The sequence below is a fragment of the Gossypium raimondii genome, chromosome 8, assembly GCF_025698545.1.
Source record: "Gossypium raimondii isolate GPD5lz chromosome 8, ASM2569854v1, whole genome shotgun sequence".
Taxonomy (NCBI): Eukaryota; Viridiplantae; Streptophyta; class Magnoliopsida; order Malvales; family Malvaceae; genus Gossypium; species Gossypium raimondii.
Window position 1 is genome coordinate 52,271,357 of NC_068572.1, and position 20,789 is coordinate 52,292,145.

Consider the following 20,789-nt stretch of genomic DNA (forward strand, 5'->3'; position numbering starts at 1 on the left):
AAAATGACGTTATAATGAACTCAATTTAGCATACTATTTTTAATATATGCAAAAACAATGTAAAATATGAAATTATAAATAAAAATAAATTCAATTAAACAATGAAAAATAAGAAAATCTCATATGTATGTTTGTTTCATTGAAAACAACTTTTATGAAATATTTTAAGAAATCTACTAAAAACAAAAATATTTTACACATATTCATCCAAACACCAAAAATATTAATTTTACATAAAAATAAATTATTTTTAGAAATCTTTTTCAGTAAAACAAACCAACCTTACTTGCTAAATAGATTTAAACTAAATTGTAAATAAGTAATTTTCAAATTATAGGAAATGTAGTTTAGTCTAAAGATAAGGGCAAACTTTTTTTAGGTCCCCTTTGGATGCCAACGCACAGCAGCAGTGCGTTGGATTTTTTACCCTTTATTATCAGTTTGACTGCACTGGAGTGGAAAGACTGTGCCTTTGGATGTGTTGGCTTCAAAGACGTTGAGGATTCCCATCAGACCGGACACCTTTGAGTTGGTCTGCAGTAAAAGCTTCAGTTAGGTGTAGCTGGAGCAATTGACATTTTTAGAAGACAATAATACCCTTACTTTAATTTATTAATTTACCATTTTATCCTTAGATGTTAAACTAATTTCTTTCTCAATCTTATTTGTTTTCAGATTTGGGAACTAAACAGCAAAAATTTGATCCAAGTATAATGTTACTATTTGTGAAAATAATATTTATCATTATTATAAAAAATATTTAACTATAAAAAATTTTAAATAATTATCATTTTATCTAATAAATAATTTAAATTAATTATATAATTTATTAAAATATTAGAAGATACATTTTAACATTTTATTAAATGAATTTATAAATTCACATATTTTAATAATTTTAAAAAATTAAAATAATTTAAATAACTTCTATTATATATCAATTCTAATCTGATGTCCTTAATAGTCATTTCTTATTCTCACCTCACCGCTACAGCTATTTTTGAATCCAAACACACACTCCACCATTATTTCTAATCTCACCGCTACAGTATCCAATCTCACTGCTTTAGTAACTAATCTCACCATCACCGCTATTTTTAACCTCACCGAAGGTAAACACACCGCCCATCCAAACTAGCCCTTAACCTTAAAATAAATTACTATATTTATATCATATGAAAGAAATAAATAAACGTTAAGCAAGTAGGAAAAAGTTAGGTGCGTATGTTGTTACACGCGCATTAGAGAGTGGGAGTTGTTATTAAAAGCACCTGCCGGCTGCAGTTACATTGCCAATTTGGCGCAAAAAGGTAACAGAATCTTAAAATTTCTCCTTTACAAAACTGAATGAATTAAATTAAACAATAAACCATTTATTGTATTAAAAAATAAAACGATTAATTTAACTTTTAATATTTATTTATTAATATCGACCAAAAATTTATATTAACTATATTAATATGATAATTAACACGAGAATTCATGTACATTTCATAAAATTTAAAAAATCATAAAAATATAGAAAAATATTCATAAATTATTATGCTTAAAATTTTAATAAATTTAGTTTTTTGTAAAAAATAATTAAACTAAAATTTAAAAATCAGGTGTCACAAATAACCAATAAAAAATTAAAATCAAAGTGATAAAATAAATAAATTTAAAAAAAAAAAGCAATACAAATTGAAGTTTACTGAGAATAAAAGCAGTCAGGCATGGAATTAAAAAACTTGGTGATGGATATATGAAAAAATTAAGGGTCAGATTTATTAGTTTATAAAAATTGTATAAAATAGTGATCCGGCTGGTTTGGCACTTCTCTTGGCCACGTGGATTTCTCGTATGGCTGTTATCCTCATTTCCCCCCAATCATTTTGCAACTATCAATCATAATTTAACATCATCAATTTCTTTTTATTAATAAAACCCACACCTTTTCTTATTTTGAAATTTAAATTTTTTTGGTCTAATTTAATAATCAAACTCAACACTTTTTCCTAATTTGATACCTAAGATTGGTACTTAATCTTTTTGGGGTTCAATTTGGCATCTGAACTTGACTCTTTTTTCCTAATTTTTTTTGTTCGATTTGGTATTTGAACTTGCCAAAAATTTTACAAATTACTCTAATATGCTAATAATGTTATTTTTTTATGAGATAGTAAAATAATCAATGTATGACCAACATGTGACAAATGGTATTATATGTTTTTATTTTATATGTTCAATTACTTTTAGTTTTATTTAATTAATTAAATATTTTCTTAATTGAAAATGATGAATTTCTTTTAATTTGAGTTTTATAACTCTTTTTCTGATTTAATATTAATTTTGTTAAGCATAGCTTAATACCCATTCTTTTAACATGAATTTCCTCTAATATTGACAATATTTTTGTAGCATAAAAAAACACAGTAAAAAATTAAGGTACCAATCTGGGCTCCACAAAATTTAAGTACCAAATTAAAAAAATGTCAAGTTTAAATACCAAATATTATATTAAGTCAAAATTAAAATATTGTTGGTAACAATGTGATAATTTAATTTTGTATATATAATTAATTTTTTTTATATGTAAGTAATGCAAATTTTGTATATAAATTAATAAGGTAAGGATGAGTAATAAATGGGCAGAAATTGAAGTTGGGGAATTGACAGGACACTGGCCCGCCATTTTTCGTGCGTAAAATTGTTGAATTCATCAAACATATGGCATTCCCAATTAAGTGACAATTTGATAACAGTATTTTATTTATATAAAAAAAAATCCCTTACAATTTCAAGTATTTTTAAAGCTTATTGTTCTTAACAATGTTATCTTTTTTTAAACATATATATTTCAACTTAATTTACTTTAAAAGATAAATGTTTGAATTTTTAAACATATATATATATAAATGCATTTAGCATACACGAGTTAATTTATTAAAATATATATATATTTTAAGTCAATTTCATTGAAATTTTATCAAGATTTATTGGATAGATCAACTTATAAAGAATTTATTGTTTTTTTTCTAAACCAACACTAAAAAATTTAAAAAAATCATTCTGATTTTACTTCAAATTTAATCAGAATTCAATTGATTTCAAAATAATAGTTATTATCGGGTGTTGGACAAATATTATTAAATTTTGATTGATTGTACCTACCGATGGTTGGAAAAATTAGAAGTGCACTTATTTCCTACGAATTTAGACCAAAATTAAATTTTGGAGTTGTCATTATGGGTGTAATCGAGCTGAGCTGAGTTTGCATACTGCCAAGATCGAGTTCGATATTTGGCTCGACCTTATTGAACATTTATTTTTAAGCTTGAGATATAATCGAATTACTTGAGCTCAAGCTTGATTAAGCTCGCCTATCGATTTTGTACTCAAGTTTGAACTCTAACTCGAGCTTAACTCAATATATGAAAAGCTCGATAAGACTCGTGAGTGTCAAGTATTACTAAGCTAGAAATTACTAAATTGAGTTCAAATATTTAGTTTCCAAACACTAATATCTCATTTACATCCCTAATTATCATTGTTGAGAGTCTAAATATCACCTTTGACCTGAACAAAACTAGTTTCATACTGTAAAATGAACAAAGACACTCGTGATTATATAATAATAAACTTTTATCGATTGTTATTATTTTATTCTTTTGGTTTACATTTAAAAATTATTTAATTATCATTATATTCATCAAATACAAATAATGAAATAGCAAACAAGTTGTATAATTGCCTAACTGAGTACCAAATTACCAATTTATGGTTTATTACCCAAATGGGCAAAGTTTGAATGTTTACTTCTTTTCCAATCTCCATTGGAATAATAATACATTTTTCTAGTTTTTTTCTATTCTTAAAGAAATGTAATCGCAATGTAAAATTTTTATTTAGGATGGAATTGAATAGGTGGTAGTGCTCTGTGCATTTAGTTCATTTTTTATCTTATATTATAGTGTCGTTACAATATATAATTTCATTGTAATCGTTATTTTATACTAATCACAAATAAACACACTACCCATTCAAACTTAACCTTAGTTACTATATTAGAATTGGTTTTTCTTTTACATTTATAAAATATTTTATAAATAATTAAAAAATAAAAAAAAAGTTGATAATTTTGGGTTGGGTTGTGTGTCTTTTGGTGGAGGAATGCTTGTCACGTACTCCTTTTTAAGTTCCAAATCTTTCTTTCATTTACTTTCTCACACTTTTTACAAAGAGAAATAGGGATTTTGAGAGAAAAAATAAAAATAAAAATAAAGGTTTGATCTTTGATCTTTGATCTTTGATCTTCGCTTTGCTTTGCTTGTGTTTTGCGACAATGGAGAAGCACAAATGCAAACTCTGTGCTCGAACGTTCTCTAATGGCAGAGCTTTAGGAGGTCACATGAAAGGTCACTTAGCAAACCATCCACTGCCCCCTAAAACAACCCACCACCAACTCAGTAACCGCACCGACTCAGCTTCTTCCTCGTCCTCTTCATCTGGCGATGATGAGCAAGAGAAAAGCAGGGAAACACTACTCGAAGACAAATCTTTGGTTTATGGGTTAAGAGAGAATCCCAAGAAGAGTTTCAGGTTCGCAGATCCTGAATTCTCATTCGCCGGTGATTCCGGCTCCGTCGTCCAAGACAGAGAGAGCGAGACTGAGTCCAGGAACCCAACTCGGAGACGATCCAAGAGAAAACCCAAGGTGGGTACTGCTAATGCAACAACAGCAACTGACGAAATCAAGAAACCGAAGCTGTTGACGAGTTTCCCCAGTTTGATCGACTCACCGGCGGAGCCTGAACCGTTGAGCTCAGTCTCCGATACCTCGCCTGAAGAGGATGTGGCGGTGTGCCTTATGTTGCTGTCGAGAGATGTTTGGAAAAGGAACAATGTGGAACAAAGATCAGAAAAACCAATGGAGTCAAGCAAGAAGAAGATGAATGGGAAACATCGATGTGGGAAATGTAAGAAAGCATTTGGATCTTATAACACGTTGGAAGAACATAAAAGGGTTTGCCTTTCATCAGCTGCTGACAGCAAGAGATTTGAGTGTCCATTTTGTTACAGAGTGTTCGGGTCAGGACAAGCACTCGGAGGTCACAAGAGATCTCATTTACTTGCTTCAGCTTCTTCATCCAACACTGCTGCAAAATTTACTAAATTCGACAACAATTTCATAGATCTAAACTTGCCAGCTCCCTTGGAAGATGATGAGTTTAGTGTGGTATCCGATGCATAAACCAGCAGTTAAAGCAATTCACGTGGATCTGATGCTATTCCATTCAATGTTTTTCATTTTTTTACTTGGCTGGTATTCTTTCTATTATTCAATCTAATCTCCATTGTTGCTGACCCACAATTCATTTTCTTGAATACTCCGCAAATGTTGTTGCTCTTTTAGAACTGAAACAGACAACTACTGTTTTGTTGTTGTTTTTTTGTCATTGTACTAGTGACATTAATGTATGGTGAAACTGTTGATTAACTGAAGCAGACAGCCATTGTTGAGGAACCAGAATAGCAATGACTTGGATCAATGTTTCACTTAAAGTGTACCCCATGTCAGATTTAAAAAAAAAAAGAGAAAAGAGTAAAGCATTTTCTTTGCTTGCTTGTGGACCAAGCACTGGTTTCTCTCTCTCTATCTGCAACTGCAGCATGTACCGAAGGTGTTGAATTCTGTTAGTATGTCCTGTTTCTTGTTTTTTCAAGCTGTTTATTATTTATACCCTTTTGAAAGCTTGTGTTTTTTCTGTGTCGATGCTACAATGTGGAGGATCAAATGGATGATTGGAACAATAGTGGAACATTGGAGTTAACAGTTGAATTTTGATATGATTTTTGGTATATTGAATGGTAGTGATGGGCAGTGAGGGGGGGGGGGGGGGAGGGTCCAAAGTCCCTTGAAATTCTGCATGAAAAGATAATATAAAGGGTTTTTGTATGCCTTGAAACGAACGAAATATCCGGGCAAAAAGAAGGTGCTACCACCCACGCTTTCGGCTATTCTTATGGAGGAATCAGTCAGATTTATTTATTTCATTTTTACTTAAAACTTTTTTAAAAATTTACGAATTAAAATAAAATATCATAAAACCTTCAATTCTGGATTTGATTTTTTTTTTTCAAAAATTGTTGAATTACTTGAATAATTTGTGTGTGTGGGTGTGTGATGGAATTAGAGAAGTGGGTAACTAAAATGCAAAATTGGGTTAATTTATGCTAATTGGTATAATAACATATTTAGTCCACAATACTTACATATTCTATTAATTTAATCCTAATTTTAAATAATTCAATAAATTTAACCATTCTCATTTACAAACTCTATTAAATTGATCCTCAGACTTCCTAATCAAAGCACCCTTTTATTTATATTTTTAAGAAGTCGGTGTTAAAATTAACTAAACACCATTAAGAATAATAGAAAATATAAATTTTAAAATATAATATATAATAAAATTATATAAATAATTTAATATTTGTAAAAGATAATTTTCACTTTGACCAGCATAATTTCGAAATATGTTTTAACAAGTTGGATCTAGAACCTATTGTGTACTTATTCGGACTAAAAATTCATTGAATTGATGATTGAACCAGCTTTTCTATTTTTCCTTTAAAATTAATTATGCTAGTCAAAGTGAAAATTATCTTTTACCAATATTAAATTATTTACATAATTTTATTATATATTATATTTTAAAATTTATGTTTTCTATTATTTTAATGGTGTTTAGTTAATTTCTAACACTAACTTCTTAAAATATAAACAAAAAGGGTTATGTACAATTTGATAATTTCAACCATAATTAAAACAATTAATAGATGTGGAATGCCTCTATCTTAAAAGCTAAAAGCTTTGGTTAGGAAGTCTGAGGATCAATTTGATAGAGTTTGTAAATGAGAAGGGTTAAATTTATTGAATTATTTAAAATTAGAATCAAATTAATAGAATATGTAAGTATTGAGGACTAAATGTGTTATTATACTAGTTAGAAAAAAGCTTTTCGTTATCAAATTAATGAAGGGTGACCAAATAGGAATGAATTCAAACATTAGTACCAAGTTGAAATTTTTTAAAGTTGAGTAACCAAAACAACAACACTCGTAGTTGGGCAACAATTTGTATAGTTTACCCATTATATTATCAATTTATAGGAGGGCAAAAGAGTAAATTGAAAGTTGGGCCAGCGTGAGGTGTTGCCACTCTTTTATGGAAACTGGGAGCAAAGAAATGAACTGAGGATGAAGTGGCAGTCCCTTTTGGGTCAACTCTTAATATCTTCTGCTTTGTCCTCGTAGAAATTGCTGTGGACCCCATGGGATCTTACTTTATTATTTAGGCATAATTATATATTTTGCCCTCCAATTTTATAAAAAAGTTATTTTAGCTCTATATTCAATTTTTCGTATTTTTTAGCCTTTAAATTTTTTTATCAAATTATCTCAAAATAGATTTACTGATGTGAGATACACGTGGATTGTCATGTGGATGATATGTAAGTATTTAATTAATTTTTTTAATTTTTAAAAATTTAATTAAATGATGACATGTCATCCATGTGTATGCCACTCAACAAAGTTAACAAACATTAACTTTCCCATTTATTTAAGGTGATTTGACAAAAAATACAAGTTTAAGGGCTAAAAGAGATGAAAAATTAAATGGAAGGCTAAAATGACTTTTTTGTAAGTTGGAGGCCAAAAAATTATTATGCCTATTATTTATTATACTATATAAGAAAAAATATTACTATAGATAATTATTAGTTTTTACCCGTGTAATGCACAAACTGATAGTATGTATTTAATTAAAACAACATGATTAAAAAAATAAAAACATTATAATATAAAATGTTTAATTTTACAATAAATTCATCAAATTAATAATTAATATTTTTTTTACCATGCATGGATTCATTTTGTTTATTTTAAAAAAAATTGATAAATCTTTTTTTATATATATTGTTATATCCTTACCGCAATTAGGACCCAGTTGGATCCTCCATTAGGCCCTCACCCCTCCTATAAATACCCCAAGATATTACTTAGTAGAAGGACCCCTCTCCACACAAAATCCTAATATGCTAATCATTCATCACGAGTCCCTCTATCTGTCCAGACTATTGTTATATCCCTGCCCTAATTTGGATCTAATTGGGCCCTCACCCCTCCTATAAATACCACAGGAAATCACTTAGTAGAGGGGCTTTTCTCCACACAAAAGTCTAATATGCTAAGTATTCATCTCGAGTCCCTCTACTTATTCGGCTTTTAGCCCTAGAATGAGTGAATTGGCCTTCTTCGACATTACCCTCTCTCTTTTTTCTCCACCTTCATTGATACTGTATATCAATATATATAATAGATTTGTACGTAATATAAATCCATAATTAAAATAATAATTGATAACTGAAATACATAACAAATAAAAAGACTATTTCAATTTAATATTTGAAATTTTAGTCATTATTGTATAAATGAAAGTTAGTCGATAGACATAAAAGTAAATGAATATGAATTTATTAGATATAGATTTTAATTATGTATAATTTTTATTTTTATTATTTAGAAGTTTTAAGCTTTATAAATTTTTTAAAAGAAGAGGGGCTAAGCCATAATTATTACAAAATGAAATTAAGTAGCACAGTTCCTAGCATACGTAACTCTCATTCTATCACCAAGATCGCTCAACCCCAAAGGAGTCTATGAATTTTCATACAAAATAAAATGGGATAAATCTCCAAATTTCTGATAAACTTTAATTTAATATATAATTTTATATGAGAAATTTGATTTGATACAATTCTCACAAATTATTAACACAATTATTGATATAGCATGATTTTATGTTTATATATTGAATACACAAATAATTATATTTATCTAATATAAAAATAATTTGATGTATTTAATTCTTTAAATGTGCACAATTGAATTAAAATTAAAAATTTTGTATCAACTTGTAAACTTGTTCTGCTGCAAATATGATTCCCTAAACACATAATGGATCTTCCCTTCTCAACACGAATACTTTGATTTTTTTTTTGAATAATCCATCTCATTATAAGTTCTGATCATATATGTTTTCTTTAGATACAATGCCTAGAACTATTCATAGCCCCTCCTCAACCTTTAAATATGAGGATAATGTACTTCAGCGTACTCGAACCCACGTTCTCCTGTACTTGCAACAATGCCTATGCCAATCGAGCTAAGCTAAGACTCAATTGACTATTTTGTATTTTTTTTGAAAGTGTTATAAAGAAGATGACAATATGGTAATTATTTAAATAATTTAATTTAATTTTACTTTTGTTTATAAGGAGACTAAATTCCATCTATATTTAAATGTAATTTAATAATTTTGGGAAGATTGAAAGCGGCCAAAGAAAGTGTTTATAATGTGGAGGGTTTGTTTGGTTTGTAAATGAATAAATATTTGTTCAGCAACAAAAACAGTGTAGTTGTTATTGCTGACTTTAACGGCCATTCTTGCACGCAGTATGTCCCTTTTTTTTTTTTTTTTTTTGTAGTGAGGGTGGAAAATTTTAAATGGGCGGAGGAGGTTAAAAGCATGATTGACGGCACAAAATGACATGATGTGGTGCCCCATTTTGTGGTTACAAATAGAGATTTGGCTGACCACTGCCACTCCAGGGTGGCTCTCACATGTCCAACCACCTCAACCCAACGCCCATCATTCCCTCTATCTACTGCTACATTACCATTCGTGGATTTTAAGAGTGAATTATAGGACCATGCACATATACTTAAAAGAAGTCTATTATTGCAAGGTGGGAAAATTAGATGATAAATTGATGACTTTTGCGCTTGCAATTCCATTAATGAAGTACAAACATTTATGCACTTTTATTTCTTCTCACCTTTTAATTATACAATACAACCATATACTTTTTTTTTAATTATATTTGATTGTTGATTTTTATGAAGATAACATATATATTTATTTAATTACTTGATTGCTACAATATGATTTTAATTTTTTTAAATATTTCTCCATTATTTTTTTATCTTTATAATAGAGAATGTTAATTACATTTACCTAATTTACCTAATGTATATCTACTTGTTATTAGACTTGATTATGGGTCAGGCCACTTGGCCCAAAGATCTATTCGAAAAGTGGGAGGATTTGACCAAAAAAATAAAACCCGTTTATAGGCTTGGTCCGGCCCGAATTTGTAAAAAAAATTTGTTGTTGTTTGCTGTCATTTCACTGTTATATTACTATTATTTTGCTGTTACTGTTTGGATATTATATAACTCTTAATTTATTGTAACTATTTTAGAGGCATTTAATTGTTAAATTACACCTATTTTAATATTATTCAAGTATAAAAACTATTTTAATGAAATTGTTGAGAAATTATCTTTCATATATCACTTAAAACTTGATTATTACACAATTTCATGATTTAATTCAAGTTTATTTTAAACTTTAGAAATGTCATTAATTTGTATAACAAATAATAATTAACGCGATCTCTTTTTCTTTTAATACTCATAATACTATAACCAATAATTAAGGTAAATTAAAAAAACACAAATAAGAAGTTTTTTTTCAAATCCACGATATAATTTTATAAAAAAATCATTTGAAATTTCAATGTATTAATGATTTTTTTTACTTAATTTTAATTATTTTGTTTATTGAAATAAAGCTAACAACTAATGTGTAGAGGTACTCATGGGTCGGATCAGGCATAACAAAAAATTTAGACCCTTTTTCTAGGCCTAGGCTTGGCCCAAAAAATGAGCATATAATTTTACCCAATCCCGGCCCGAATAAAATACTAAAACATGGGCCGGTCCCTTTCAATTTTAACCCTTGTATTAATTTTTATATAATTTTTAAATATATATAATACATAAAAAATACTAAAAACACTAAAATAAATATTTCACAACAAATTGAAAATAAATTTTAAAAAATATGTATACTTAAATAATATTAAGATAGATGCAATTTAACAAGCGAATGCCTCTAAAATAATAACAAAATTAACAATAAAACAAGTGCTATACAATATCCAAACAATAATAACAAAATAGTAGTAACATAATAGTAAAATGGTAGCAAAATAGAGAGAAAACAAGAAAATAGCATTTAAACAACAAAAAAATTGTAGATTTTTTTGTTCTTTTGTGAATTCAGGTTGGGCCGAGTCTGGGCAAAAAATGCCTTACCTGAGGGCTGGCCAATTTTTTAAACAAGTTTTATTTTTTCTCAAGCCCATTTTTCAGATGACCCGGCCCATGAGCAAGTCTACTAATGTGATTGAAGTGTATATACTATAATTAAATTTAATTGTTCTTATTATTATAACTTACACTTTTAAGTAAATTACATCACTTAAAAGGGTTAACGTATCAACGCAGTTTAACATCATTTTTAAAAAGCAAAATAATATTGAAGCTTTTTTTTTTTACGTTAGAGTACATATTAATAAATACATGCTAATAATAAGTAAATCAGATTTTACTCTACTATATTATTAGTATTTTTTGGGGAAAAATGATTAAACTAAATGATTCGATACTTATTTTTATTTATAAAAATCAATTATACAATTTTAATATTTTAATATTTTTTATTTAAAGTTATTATATTTAAAATTATTTGAAAATTTTGAGTTAATCAAGTTGATTTAATTCTATTTTATTATCCTAACTCGATTTGAATTTTTTCAAATCGAGTCGAAATGAAATGAAATTCAAGTCGACTTGAATTGAGTGAAATTGTTCGAGTTAAATTAAAAACATGTCAAATTTAAATCTTGTTACAGAGATAATTAATTTCATGTTAGAGTACATAAATTTGAAACCATATATATTTGAAAACTTTTCAAAGCAAAATAATTAAAAAATACTTTAGTATGATAAACTTGAATTATTAATTAACTTATTTAGATTCCAAAATTATTGTTCTAGAATTTCTTTTTAATTTTTAACTTTCTTTATATATTTTTAAAATTTTTATAAATATTTTAAAATTTAAAATTAGTTTGAACTTTTGAAAATTATTTTAAAATTTTTTAAAATTTTTGTTGAGAGAGAGATCAATTTGCTCATTTTTAAGTTTGACAATGACCAAAAGCGTATTTATACTAGTACATTATTCTAATTATTCAAGTTATTTGAATTATAAAATCCAACTCGAATTATTTATTCGAGTTGACTCAAATAATTTGAATAACTCGAAATTCGAATTATTTTTTTATTTTTTCGAATCGAATCGAGTTTTTTTCACTCCTATTTTTAAGCAATGCCTATTGACCCAAATGGAGAAGCTAGTATCAGGTGGAGTGGTTGTTGGCTTTGGTTGTTTAAGGGCGAAGAAAAATACAATTTTACCCTTATTAATTTACTCTTTATCTACTCAAGACTCCAGTACAAAGTGAAGTAATGTAAGGCTTTATTAAAGCATAGTTTTGGGGTGTATTTGCAAAATATCAATTGTTGTTAAGCCATTTTTTCAGACCTCTGTTTCAATAAAAAATTGCAGAGCAAGTTGGTGAAGGTATGCCCAGTTCTTTAATGAATTATTTCTGGTTTATTTTTTGGGTTTTAATCATATTAAAGTAAGCTATAATCTATAAATCATCTATTTTTTTAATTACGCATTTGTTATTTCTAAAGAAATGTATGTTTGCTTTCTTTTGTTTAAGACTAATAAATTGTGGAAGGTTAGAATAGAAAAGACCACGATGAGCTCCATTATCACACCAAAATTTCTACAACATGAGCTTAGAAATTTTGGTAAATCTTAAAATTTTTGGTGTGAGGGATAAGCCATTTAGAATATCTTACATGGGGAAATTCTAAGGTGAGCTCCAAGCTCCAAACTCACATCAAAAATTTCAAGTTCATACCAAAATATCCAATCTTCAATTTCTAGAATACATGCAATTTTAATTTTTTTTTTGTTTTTATTTATGACTCCTTGAAGCAATTCGAGATCAAAGACTCAAATTTCCACACCCACCGGATAGTAATTATTTCATTCATTTATTTATATATAAAAAAGTATAAGTTCTTTAATTGAATGATTATCATCTTATGGCATGGAAGAAAATATTATATTGTTGATCCTGGATATCCCCAAATGAAGGTTCCTTCAACCATCTAGAGGAGAGCGGTATCATTTACTTGATTTTCGTAGAGGTACATATGGTAAAGAAGTATTCAATCATACCCATTCACCATTACAGATTGAACGGACCCTTTGGTGTACTTAAAAAAATGGACCATTTTTTGGGATATGCCAAATTATAGTTTTGAAAAGCAAAAGTTGGTTGTTGTTGTTACAATGGAATACACAATTTAATTTGAAAACATGAAGGTCTAGATGATGTGGATTTATGGAAGTTGAAACTAATGATAGAATATATGAAAACATTATTTAGCTAGAAGATATGCATGGAAAAAGTGACTATAACAGTGAATTTGACAACTCATATGGTTTTGAAATGGAAGCTACAAGGGATGTCATTGGTTGTAACTTAATGAGTTCACTTTAACTGATACAATATGTTGTATTATTTTGTAATATTAAAATGCATAGATGCATAGATTTGATGGTAATTGTTATTATCAAACTAATAGGAATTATTATTATTTTACGTTTCCCAACAGTAGCTTTTTAAAAGAACTTTGAGTTGTTGACCTCTCTAAACTCTCATTATATAAAGATAAATATTAGATTAAATTTAAAATTAAAATAATTAAGTTTAATCACAGTTAAACTCTCTAAACTCACTCTATATAAAGATAAATATTAGATTAAATTTAATATTAAATTAAATTTAATATTAAAGTAATTAAGTTTAATTATAGTTGAACTCTCTAAACTGTGAAATTATCTCACTGGTTGAAGCGGAGATACTCGGTTGAGGAAGTCACAACACTCTCACTCGCACTCTCATTCCCATTCTCACTTCCAGCCAGAAAGTTAGAAACCTTGTGCCCTAGTTGTCATGGCTTATTTGGAAAATGGCACCGGAACTACCTAGACCAAGTCTCTACCCAAGGATACCAAGAAGAAAGATGTTAACAAGGAGGAGGATCTAATGAGTCCCCGTTTCGAGTTTATGCTTTAGTTATCTTTATCCATTTGTATTTATTTTGTTTTATAACTTAGGTGGTTTTTGTTTTCTTAGCATGCACAATCGGAAGAAGACTTGGTTTTGAAGCAACAGTTGGAGTTATACGTAGAGAGAATTTATGATGTTGATCCTGAAGTCCAGAAAGTAGCTCTTGAAAGCATGAGGTAATCCGTTATATGCGAATTTGAAGTTAAAAAATGTAGAGGAAATAAGAGTTTATTTTACTCTTCACGGTTTTCATTGAATGCTTTTATACTTTATTAACATTTGACTAGGCTGATGCGTTTTACTGTTTGTGGGAGTAATTCCAATACCGAAATACAACATCATTTTTACAGTTTGGTTTTATATCCTTTTTAGGCAAGAAGTCCGCACCTCAATCAACTCCATGACTTATGTTCCAAAGCTATTGAAGTTTCTCCGACCCCATTACGGAACCCTAAAGGCATTTTATGAGACTATGCTTGATTCAGATTTGAAGGTATTACTTGTTTTGCTTTAATGATCTTTCATTATATCTTTTGTAAATGTAATTTGGCTAAGCAATGCAGGGAAGGATGATTATGATGGAGTCATTATTTAATATTGGGACTTTGTTGGTAATATACATGAAATTTAAGGTATTGAATTATTGGTTTCAGTAGTTTTGTTTGTTTGTTAATTAGGTTAATAAATTCATCTTGCAACTAACTATATTCTACAAATCAAGAACTTCCTTTTATTTTAAGAATTTTCTTCTCTAGTTATATCTTTTTTCTTCATACGTCCTACATTATAAAATTACTTTCATTTGTTTGCAAAAATACCTAGTTGATATATTGTCTGTGTTGGCATTGACCATGTCTGCAGAGGTCAAGCGCGTAGCCCTCAATTTTTTATCATACTTACATAAGTTTTGCTTTACCTTTTCAAGCCCCTTTTGCTTTTGCTCCAAATTTTCTATCATTTCTTTTATTTGAAAATCAAACAGGAGAGTTTAAAGTACAGATTGTTGGGTTCAGAAGGCGACATTTGTTCATGGGGCCATGGATATGTGAGGTGAGCATTTATTTGGTCTGATAAGTTATTATATTTTACTCCTTTGCTACTGGAAAACTTGTATAATAAGTGCTTCATTCGCTATTGCTGGCTGAACTTGTTTAGATCATGATAATAGTTTACGTTTATCTGTCTTGCTAATCCAACTTTCATTTCTTAGAATTCATATCCAAAGTATGACTTATGTGAATATTTTCCTTCTCATATTGATGGATAACCTAGCAGAGACCTTTTTGGCCTTGCTTGTTAATTTATTTGTTGTCAGGATCTTAGCAGGAGAAATTTTGTAAGAGTATCTAATGCGACAGGTTAGAACTCTAACGATCTATAGACATCTAGTAGTCTTATGAGTGATGTACTTCAAAACAATTGTCTCTATAGGTTTCTCCTAAATTGTGAGATATTTTATTTACTTGCTTTTCCTCCAATACAGATTGAAGATGCCCCAGTTGACGATCTAATGGAGCTTGTGGAACAAATTGTTGCTTTTCACATGAAGGATTAGCTATATTATCATATCAACAAGAAATTGATGTATCGCAGAAGAAATTTTTTTTTCCAATACTTGCCATGCTTTCCAATTTCTAACATATTTGTACGTTCTGTACAACACACTGCTGAATCTGAAACCGTTGATCTCTTGATGGAGGTATTCATCAACTTTTTTTTCCTCTAATTTTTTATTTGAGGACCCTCCTACTTTTATAGAGCTTGAAACATATGATTTACATCCAATTGTAGGTTGACGATCTTGACCCTTTAACTGATCATGTTGATATTACAAAATTCAGGAACACTTGTCTATATCTCACCAGTGCTGCGAGGTAACTAGAAATTAAAGCTTGTGAACAACTCGTTTATCAGACAATTTATAGGAAGTGTTATTTGTTGTTCTCCTACTGTATGCTTCTTTGGTGAATTCTAATCGAGTATTCTCCATCAATCATCTTCGAAATTTATTATGTTTTAAGTACTGAACTAAAAGTTTTCAACTGGATATTTGATTTAGTGTTATGCATAAATGCTACAGTTCCTCTTTCTCTCCTCATGTTGACATTTTATACGACAATACACTGTAAATATCTTCCGGATCCAGATGACACTTTATTTATGGATATTGCATACTCAATATATCTTATGTTTTACGAATTTGCAAGTGCACTTCAGATTGCACTTTTCCTTGACAACCTAGAGGTTTGTTTCTGTTATGTTCCTCTGATTCATGCGATGTAGCATTATTGAGAAACTCCTTTCTCAGGATGTCAGTATGAGTTTCATTTGTGAATTTACTAATTCTCCCTAACAATTTAGAATGTGCTCTTACAACATGTTTACGATGTGTTCACTTCTTGTGATGATCTACTGATGAAAAAGCAATTTTGCTACATTCTTACTCGACAAAGTAAGTTCTACGTTTGATTTGCCTCGATTCTTTGTGCTCACTATATTTGAATTATTTTTTGCCGAGTATGTGAAGCAATTCATAGTTTCTTCTAATTATGGCTGATTATTTTCTCATGTTTAAATTTGGGTTTTTTTAATTCAAATTTCTTTAGCATTGTTAGTCACGTAAGAGAGTAGGGGTATTAATTTATTTACTTTTTGCAGGGAATTAATTTTGAACTTGATGATGATATCGTTGAGGATAATGAAGATAGAGAACAATCACAGGATATCATCAACAATGTTAAATTAAGTAAAGGTTAACTCACCCTTGCTCGTGATATTTAGGTTATGGAGCCTAAATGTCTAGAAGACGTCTATAAGGTCTGGACTTCAACACTCAGTTAAGATTTATTTACATTGACTTTGTCCGTGTTGGCTATTTTTTGGCTTCATCAAATTGATGACTGGCATATACGGTTTGTTAGACTCATTTGCTTGATGGTCATGCTATTGCTAGTGCAAATGTTGATTCAGCTAGAAATTTGGCTGGTACATTTGTCAATGCTTTTGTTAATGCGGGTTTTGGCAAGGTATGGTTTGCAAAAATTAAAAGTATGAAAGCATAGGAGCTTAGTTATTTTCTATCAGTTAATACGTTTCCCCTGCAGGATAGGTTAATGACAGGCCCGGCTGACTCTTTAGGTGATGGTTCATCTGGAAATTGGCTTTTCAAAAACAAAGAACATGCGAAGATCAATGTTGTAGCAAGTTTGGTGCGTTTATTGAAATACAAAATTTGCATCCATATAGGCATGTATCAACTGTTACTCAGTTTCCTGTTAGGAATTCAGTTAAAATATTAAGATTTCCAAATAACAGGGCATGGTTTTATTGTGGGATGTCGACTCTGGGCTTGCTCAGATTGACAAGTATTTACATATCGATGATAAATACGTGATTGCTGGAGCATTATTAGGAGCTAGGCTTGTCAACTGTATTGTTACTAATGATTATAATCCTGTGAGTTTCTTTCTACTCTTTATCTCTTGGTTTGTGCAGAGAGTACGAGCTAGGTGTTACATTCTTAATTTCTTTCTAGTTAACAGTTTGTTTCTATGCCCTGTAGTAGAATTGTTGAATGGGGGTGGACAAGAATTATTGAACTTCTTAAAACAACCTAGTATTGATTGAAGTGGAATGGTAACCAATAAATATATCGCTCATTCCTTCATTCCCCATACTATTTGTATTTGGTTGGCTTCAGTTAATGAGGATACTAATTTGGTTATTATTTTCAGAATGATACAAGTAAAAAAAAAAAAACAAAAGACATGTAACATTAGTTCTTCTAATTCCATTCAAGACTCAGAAAAACACTTTATGTTTAAGTATCAGAAACGAGTTTTTTTTTAAAATCTGAGCAATCAAAGAGTACATAATTGGATAGATAAGTAGTTTTAAGTTTTAACTGAATTAAGGCAAACCTCAATTATTGATTTTTTCTTTTAATGTTTTACAAGTAGCTAGAGAAAAACTAAAAATTATATATGTATAAGATCATAAAAGCTTGAGCTTTTTCATATGATATTGTTGCATGCAGCTGTAGTGTTAGATAGAGAGAATAGAAAAGCAAGCATGCTTCACGCACATTCTCCTAGTTTATATAATATGACTTGAGCACCATAACGAGGTTGAAGTGTGACATCAGCATGTGGGGCGTGAGTATAAGTTGGAGATAGTTGAAATGAGAAGTTCTGCAAGATTTTGGCAATGGCCTATTTGGATTCAAGCATCGCAAAGTTTTTTCCAACGCATATTCTAGGGCCCCATCCGAAAGAAAGTTGGATACTTTATCATTCGTTGCCTTAAACATCCCTTCTGAAAATCTCTCTGGCTTGAACTTCATCACGTCTTCTCCCTATTGTTCTTTATCTCTATGCACAAGATGCAATGGCATGAACAGTTGCACCTTTGCTGGAAGACTCATGTTTCCCAGCTTCGTCTCTTTTTTCGTGCATCGAATCAAGGACGTTGAGGGATATAGTCTCATCACTTCTAACAGTATCATGTTTACCTAGTAACACTTAAACAAATATCAATATTAAATCATCGAAATTAAGCAAGAAAGACTATACATGCTCAAATAATATATATTAATCAAACTTACTATCTTCAAGCCATTCAAGTCATCATAATCGGGTTTATTGTTCCCAGAAACTTGAAGCACCTCTTCCCTGGCTCTCTCCTGCCACTCATTATGCATGTTCAACACAATCATGGTCAATGTCAACAAATTAGTTGTAATTTCTTGACCAGTGAAGTAAACCAACTTGTACTCTTCAATCACATCTGCCATGCTCATCCCTGCACCCGAATTCTTGTTTACTTCCACTTCATTGAGATTAGAATTGAGGAACAAGCTCAGCAAATTGTCCTTATGATCTCCTGCTCTTATAAATTTCTTTCTTTTTTCTATTATTCTCGTCGGTAAGGATCCCACTTCTCTATTCATGTGCTTCATTCTCTTGTTTACTTTGGTTGGAAGAAACCTGACGGAGAAGCAATGAAAATTGATATCCATTTTAACGATGTTTAAAAATAGTGAATAAGTCAGCAAATTGCATATGTGGGGTAAAAGGTGCACCTTAACAATGGGAAATTGGTTTTCATCTGAGACTGTAAAAACAGCCGCCCTTGTTCTTTTTGCAGAAGGAATATCAACCTCCCTTCATCGAAATTGCTGCCAAAAGCTGCTCTGGATATAACATCCCCGGTTAAATTTTGAAATTCAACCGACATATCCACTTCGCTTGACCCCATGAAGTTCACCAACTTTCTTCACTTGGAAATCATTTCGTCTGTACAAACAACAAATGCAGGCAACATATGTTAACCACCCAAAATACCTCAAATAAGTCTCCAATATATATTACTGGAATTAAAACATGCTAAATAAAGCAAGCAAGTATAAAATAATATAAAGCTATAAAAGCAAATAATAACCTTCAACTTCTCTACATGGAAGGCAGGATTAACGATTTTCCTGTGTTTGGCCCATTTATCTCCATTATAGCTGGCAAGACTAGTCACGAACAGCTGAGTGAAAGAATTTATTTCTGGCTTTGGGAAACCACTAGTTTTGTTGTTCAGAACCTCTTTTATCAAATTTGGCTCTATGATTGCCACTCGAGGAGTTGTTCCATACCAAATGACAAACGATTTCTCTGCATGCATGGTTAAAACATATAAAGTAATATGATGTGATGTTTTTACTTTCAAGGGATTCCAACGTCAGACCTGAATGCAATGCATTTAAAATGTTTTAAGAAATATTGAACACTGATGCAAGCACACAGTGGACTGGACAATCTCGACTGAGATCATAGCAAATTGTGTTGTGTTCGTCTTAAAGTACAAGCAAGAGCCCAATACCCTTATTTGTTTAACAAATCCAGAACGTTAGATACCTAAACGTCAAACTAGAAAATTAAACAAAGGATTATGTAATGAACTTGTCTTTTAGTATGAGAAGAACTTCATTTGTATGCTGATTCAACCTAGAATATATCAATATGAAACTGCTATATGCTCTATTTGTCACTTTCGGCTGTCCACGTACAACTGAATATCCCATATGATATATATGGCAAAAGTCACAATCATAATAGGTTTCTAGGTTTTTCTGGTTTCGATTGCAAAGATCTATATGATTTATTTTTTCAAAATGGTTAACATAAAAAAAAAAAAAAACAACTGATATCAGTAATGACAGGACATACTGTGAGTAGTGGCAAGATAATGAAGTAAAGGATTGATATATACGAGTTGGAAGCATGGCAGGCTACGTTAGCTTCTAGTTTTTCTTGACAACTACCCTCGGTACTTATAATCACAAATTGCTATAGCTCTCTTGTGAACAACTTGTTTCTATACCTTATAGTAGAATTGTTGAATGAGTGTGGACGGGAATTACTGAACTTCTTTTTAAACCATGTACATTCTCTTGAGCACCATATCGGGGTTGAAGTGTGATAACAGCATTTGGGGCGTGAGTATATTATCAAAATTGCATATGTTTTGTAAGTTGCCCAATCAATCTATTAATTATCCTGTTTGACTATTTGAAAATATATAATAAAATATCAAAATAAAAGTGAAAAACATTAATTAAGTATACTCAACATTTTAAAATGAGTAAAGTTATTTTTGTTAAAAGTGATTAAATTTAATCATATTTCA

General features: G+C 29.9%; 1 protein-coding gene, 1 long non-coding RNA gene and 1 pseudogene across 3 annotated transcripts; 2 read left to right on the forward strand and 1 right to left on the reverse strand.

The window, feature by feature from the left end:
* The first annotated feature begins 4,175 nt into the window (after positions 1–4,175).
* LOC105792068 (zinc finger protein ZAT1) lies at positions 4,176–5,841 on the forward strand. Its single transcript, XM_012620452.2, has one exon. It carries the CDS (start codon positions 4,325–4,327, stop codon positions 5,231–5,233), a length of 909 nt encoding a protein of 302 aa, XP_012475906.1. The 5' UTR covers positions 4,176–4,324; the 3' UTR covers positions 5,234–5,841.
* Positions 5,842–12,428: 6,587 nt separating this feature from the next.
* On the forward strand, positions 12,429–17,585 carry LOC105793405 (uncharacterized). Of its 2 annotated transcripts, none has more exons than XR_008198789.1 (8): positions 12,429–12,541; positions 13,898–14,290; positions 14,487–14,607; positions 15,097–15,472; positions 15,598–15,813; positions 15,906–15,988; positions 16,773–17,140; positions 17,219–17,585. It is a non-coding gene; the product is annotated as an uncharacterized LOC105793405 (long non-coding RNA). The 2 variants fall into 2 exon arrangements; XR_008198790.1 differs by having other exon boundaries at positions 17,224–17,585.
* A 605-nt stretch (positions 17,586–18,190) lies between these two features.
* On the reverse strand, positions 18,191–20,564 carry LOC105793406 (cytochrome P450 CYP72A616-like; annotated as a pseudogene).
* Between the last annotated feature and the right edge of the window lie 225 nt (positions 20,565–20,789).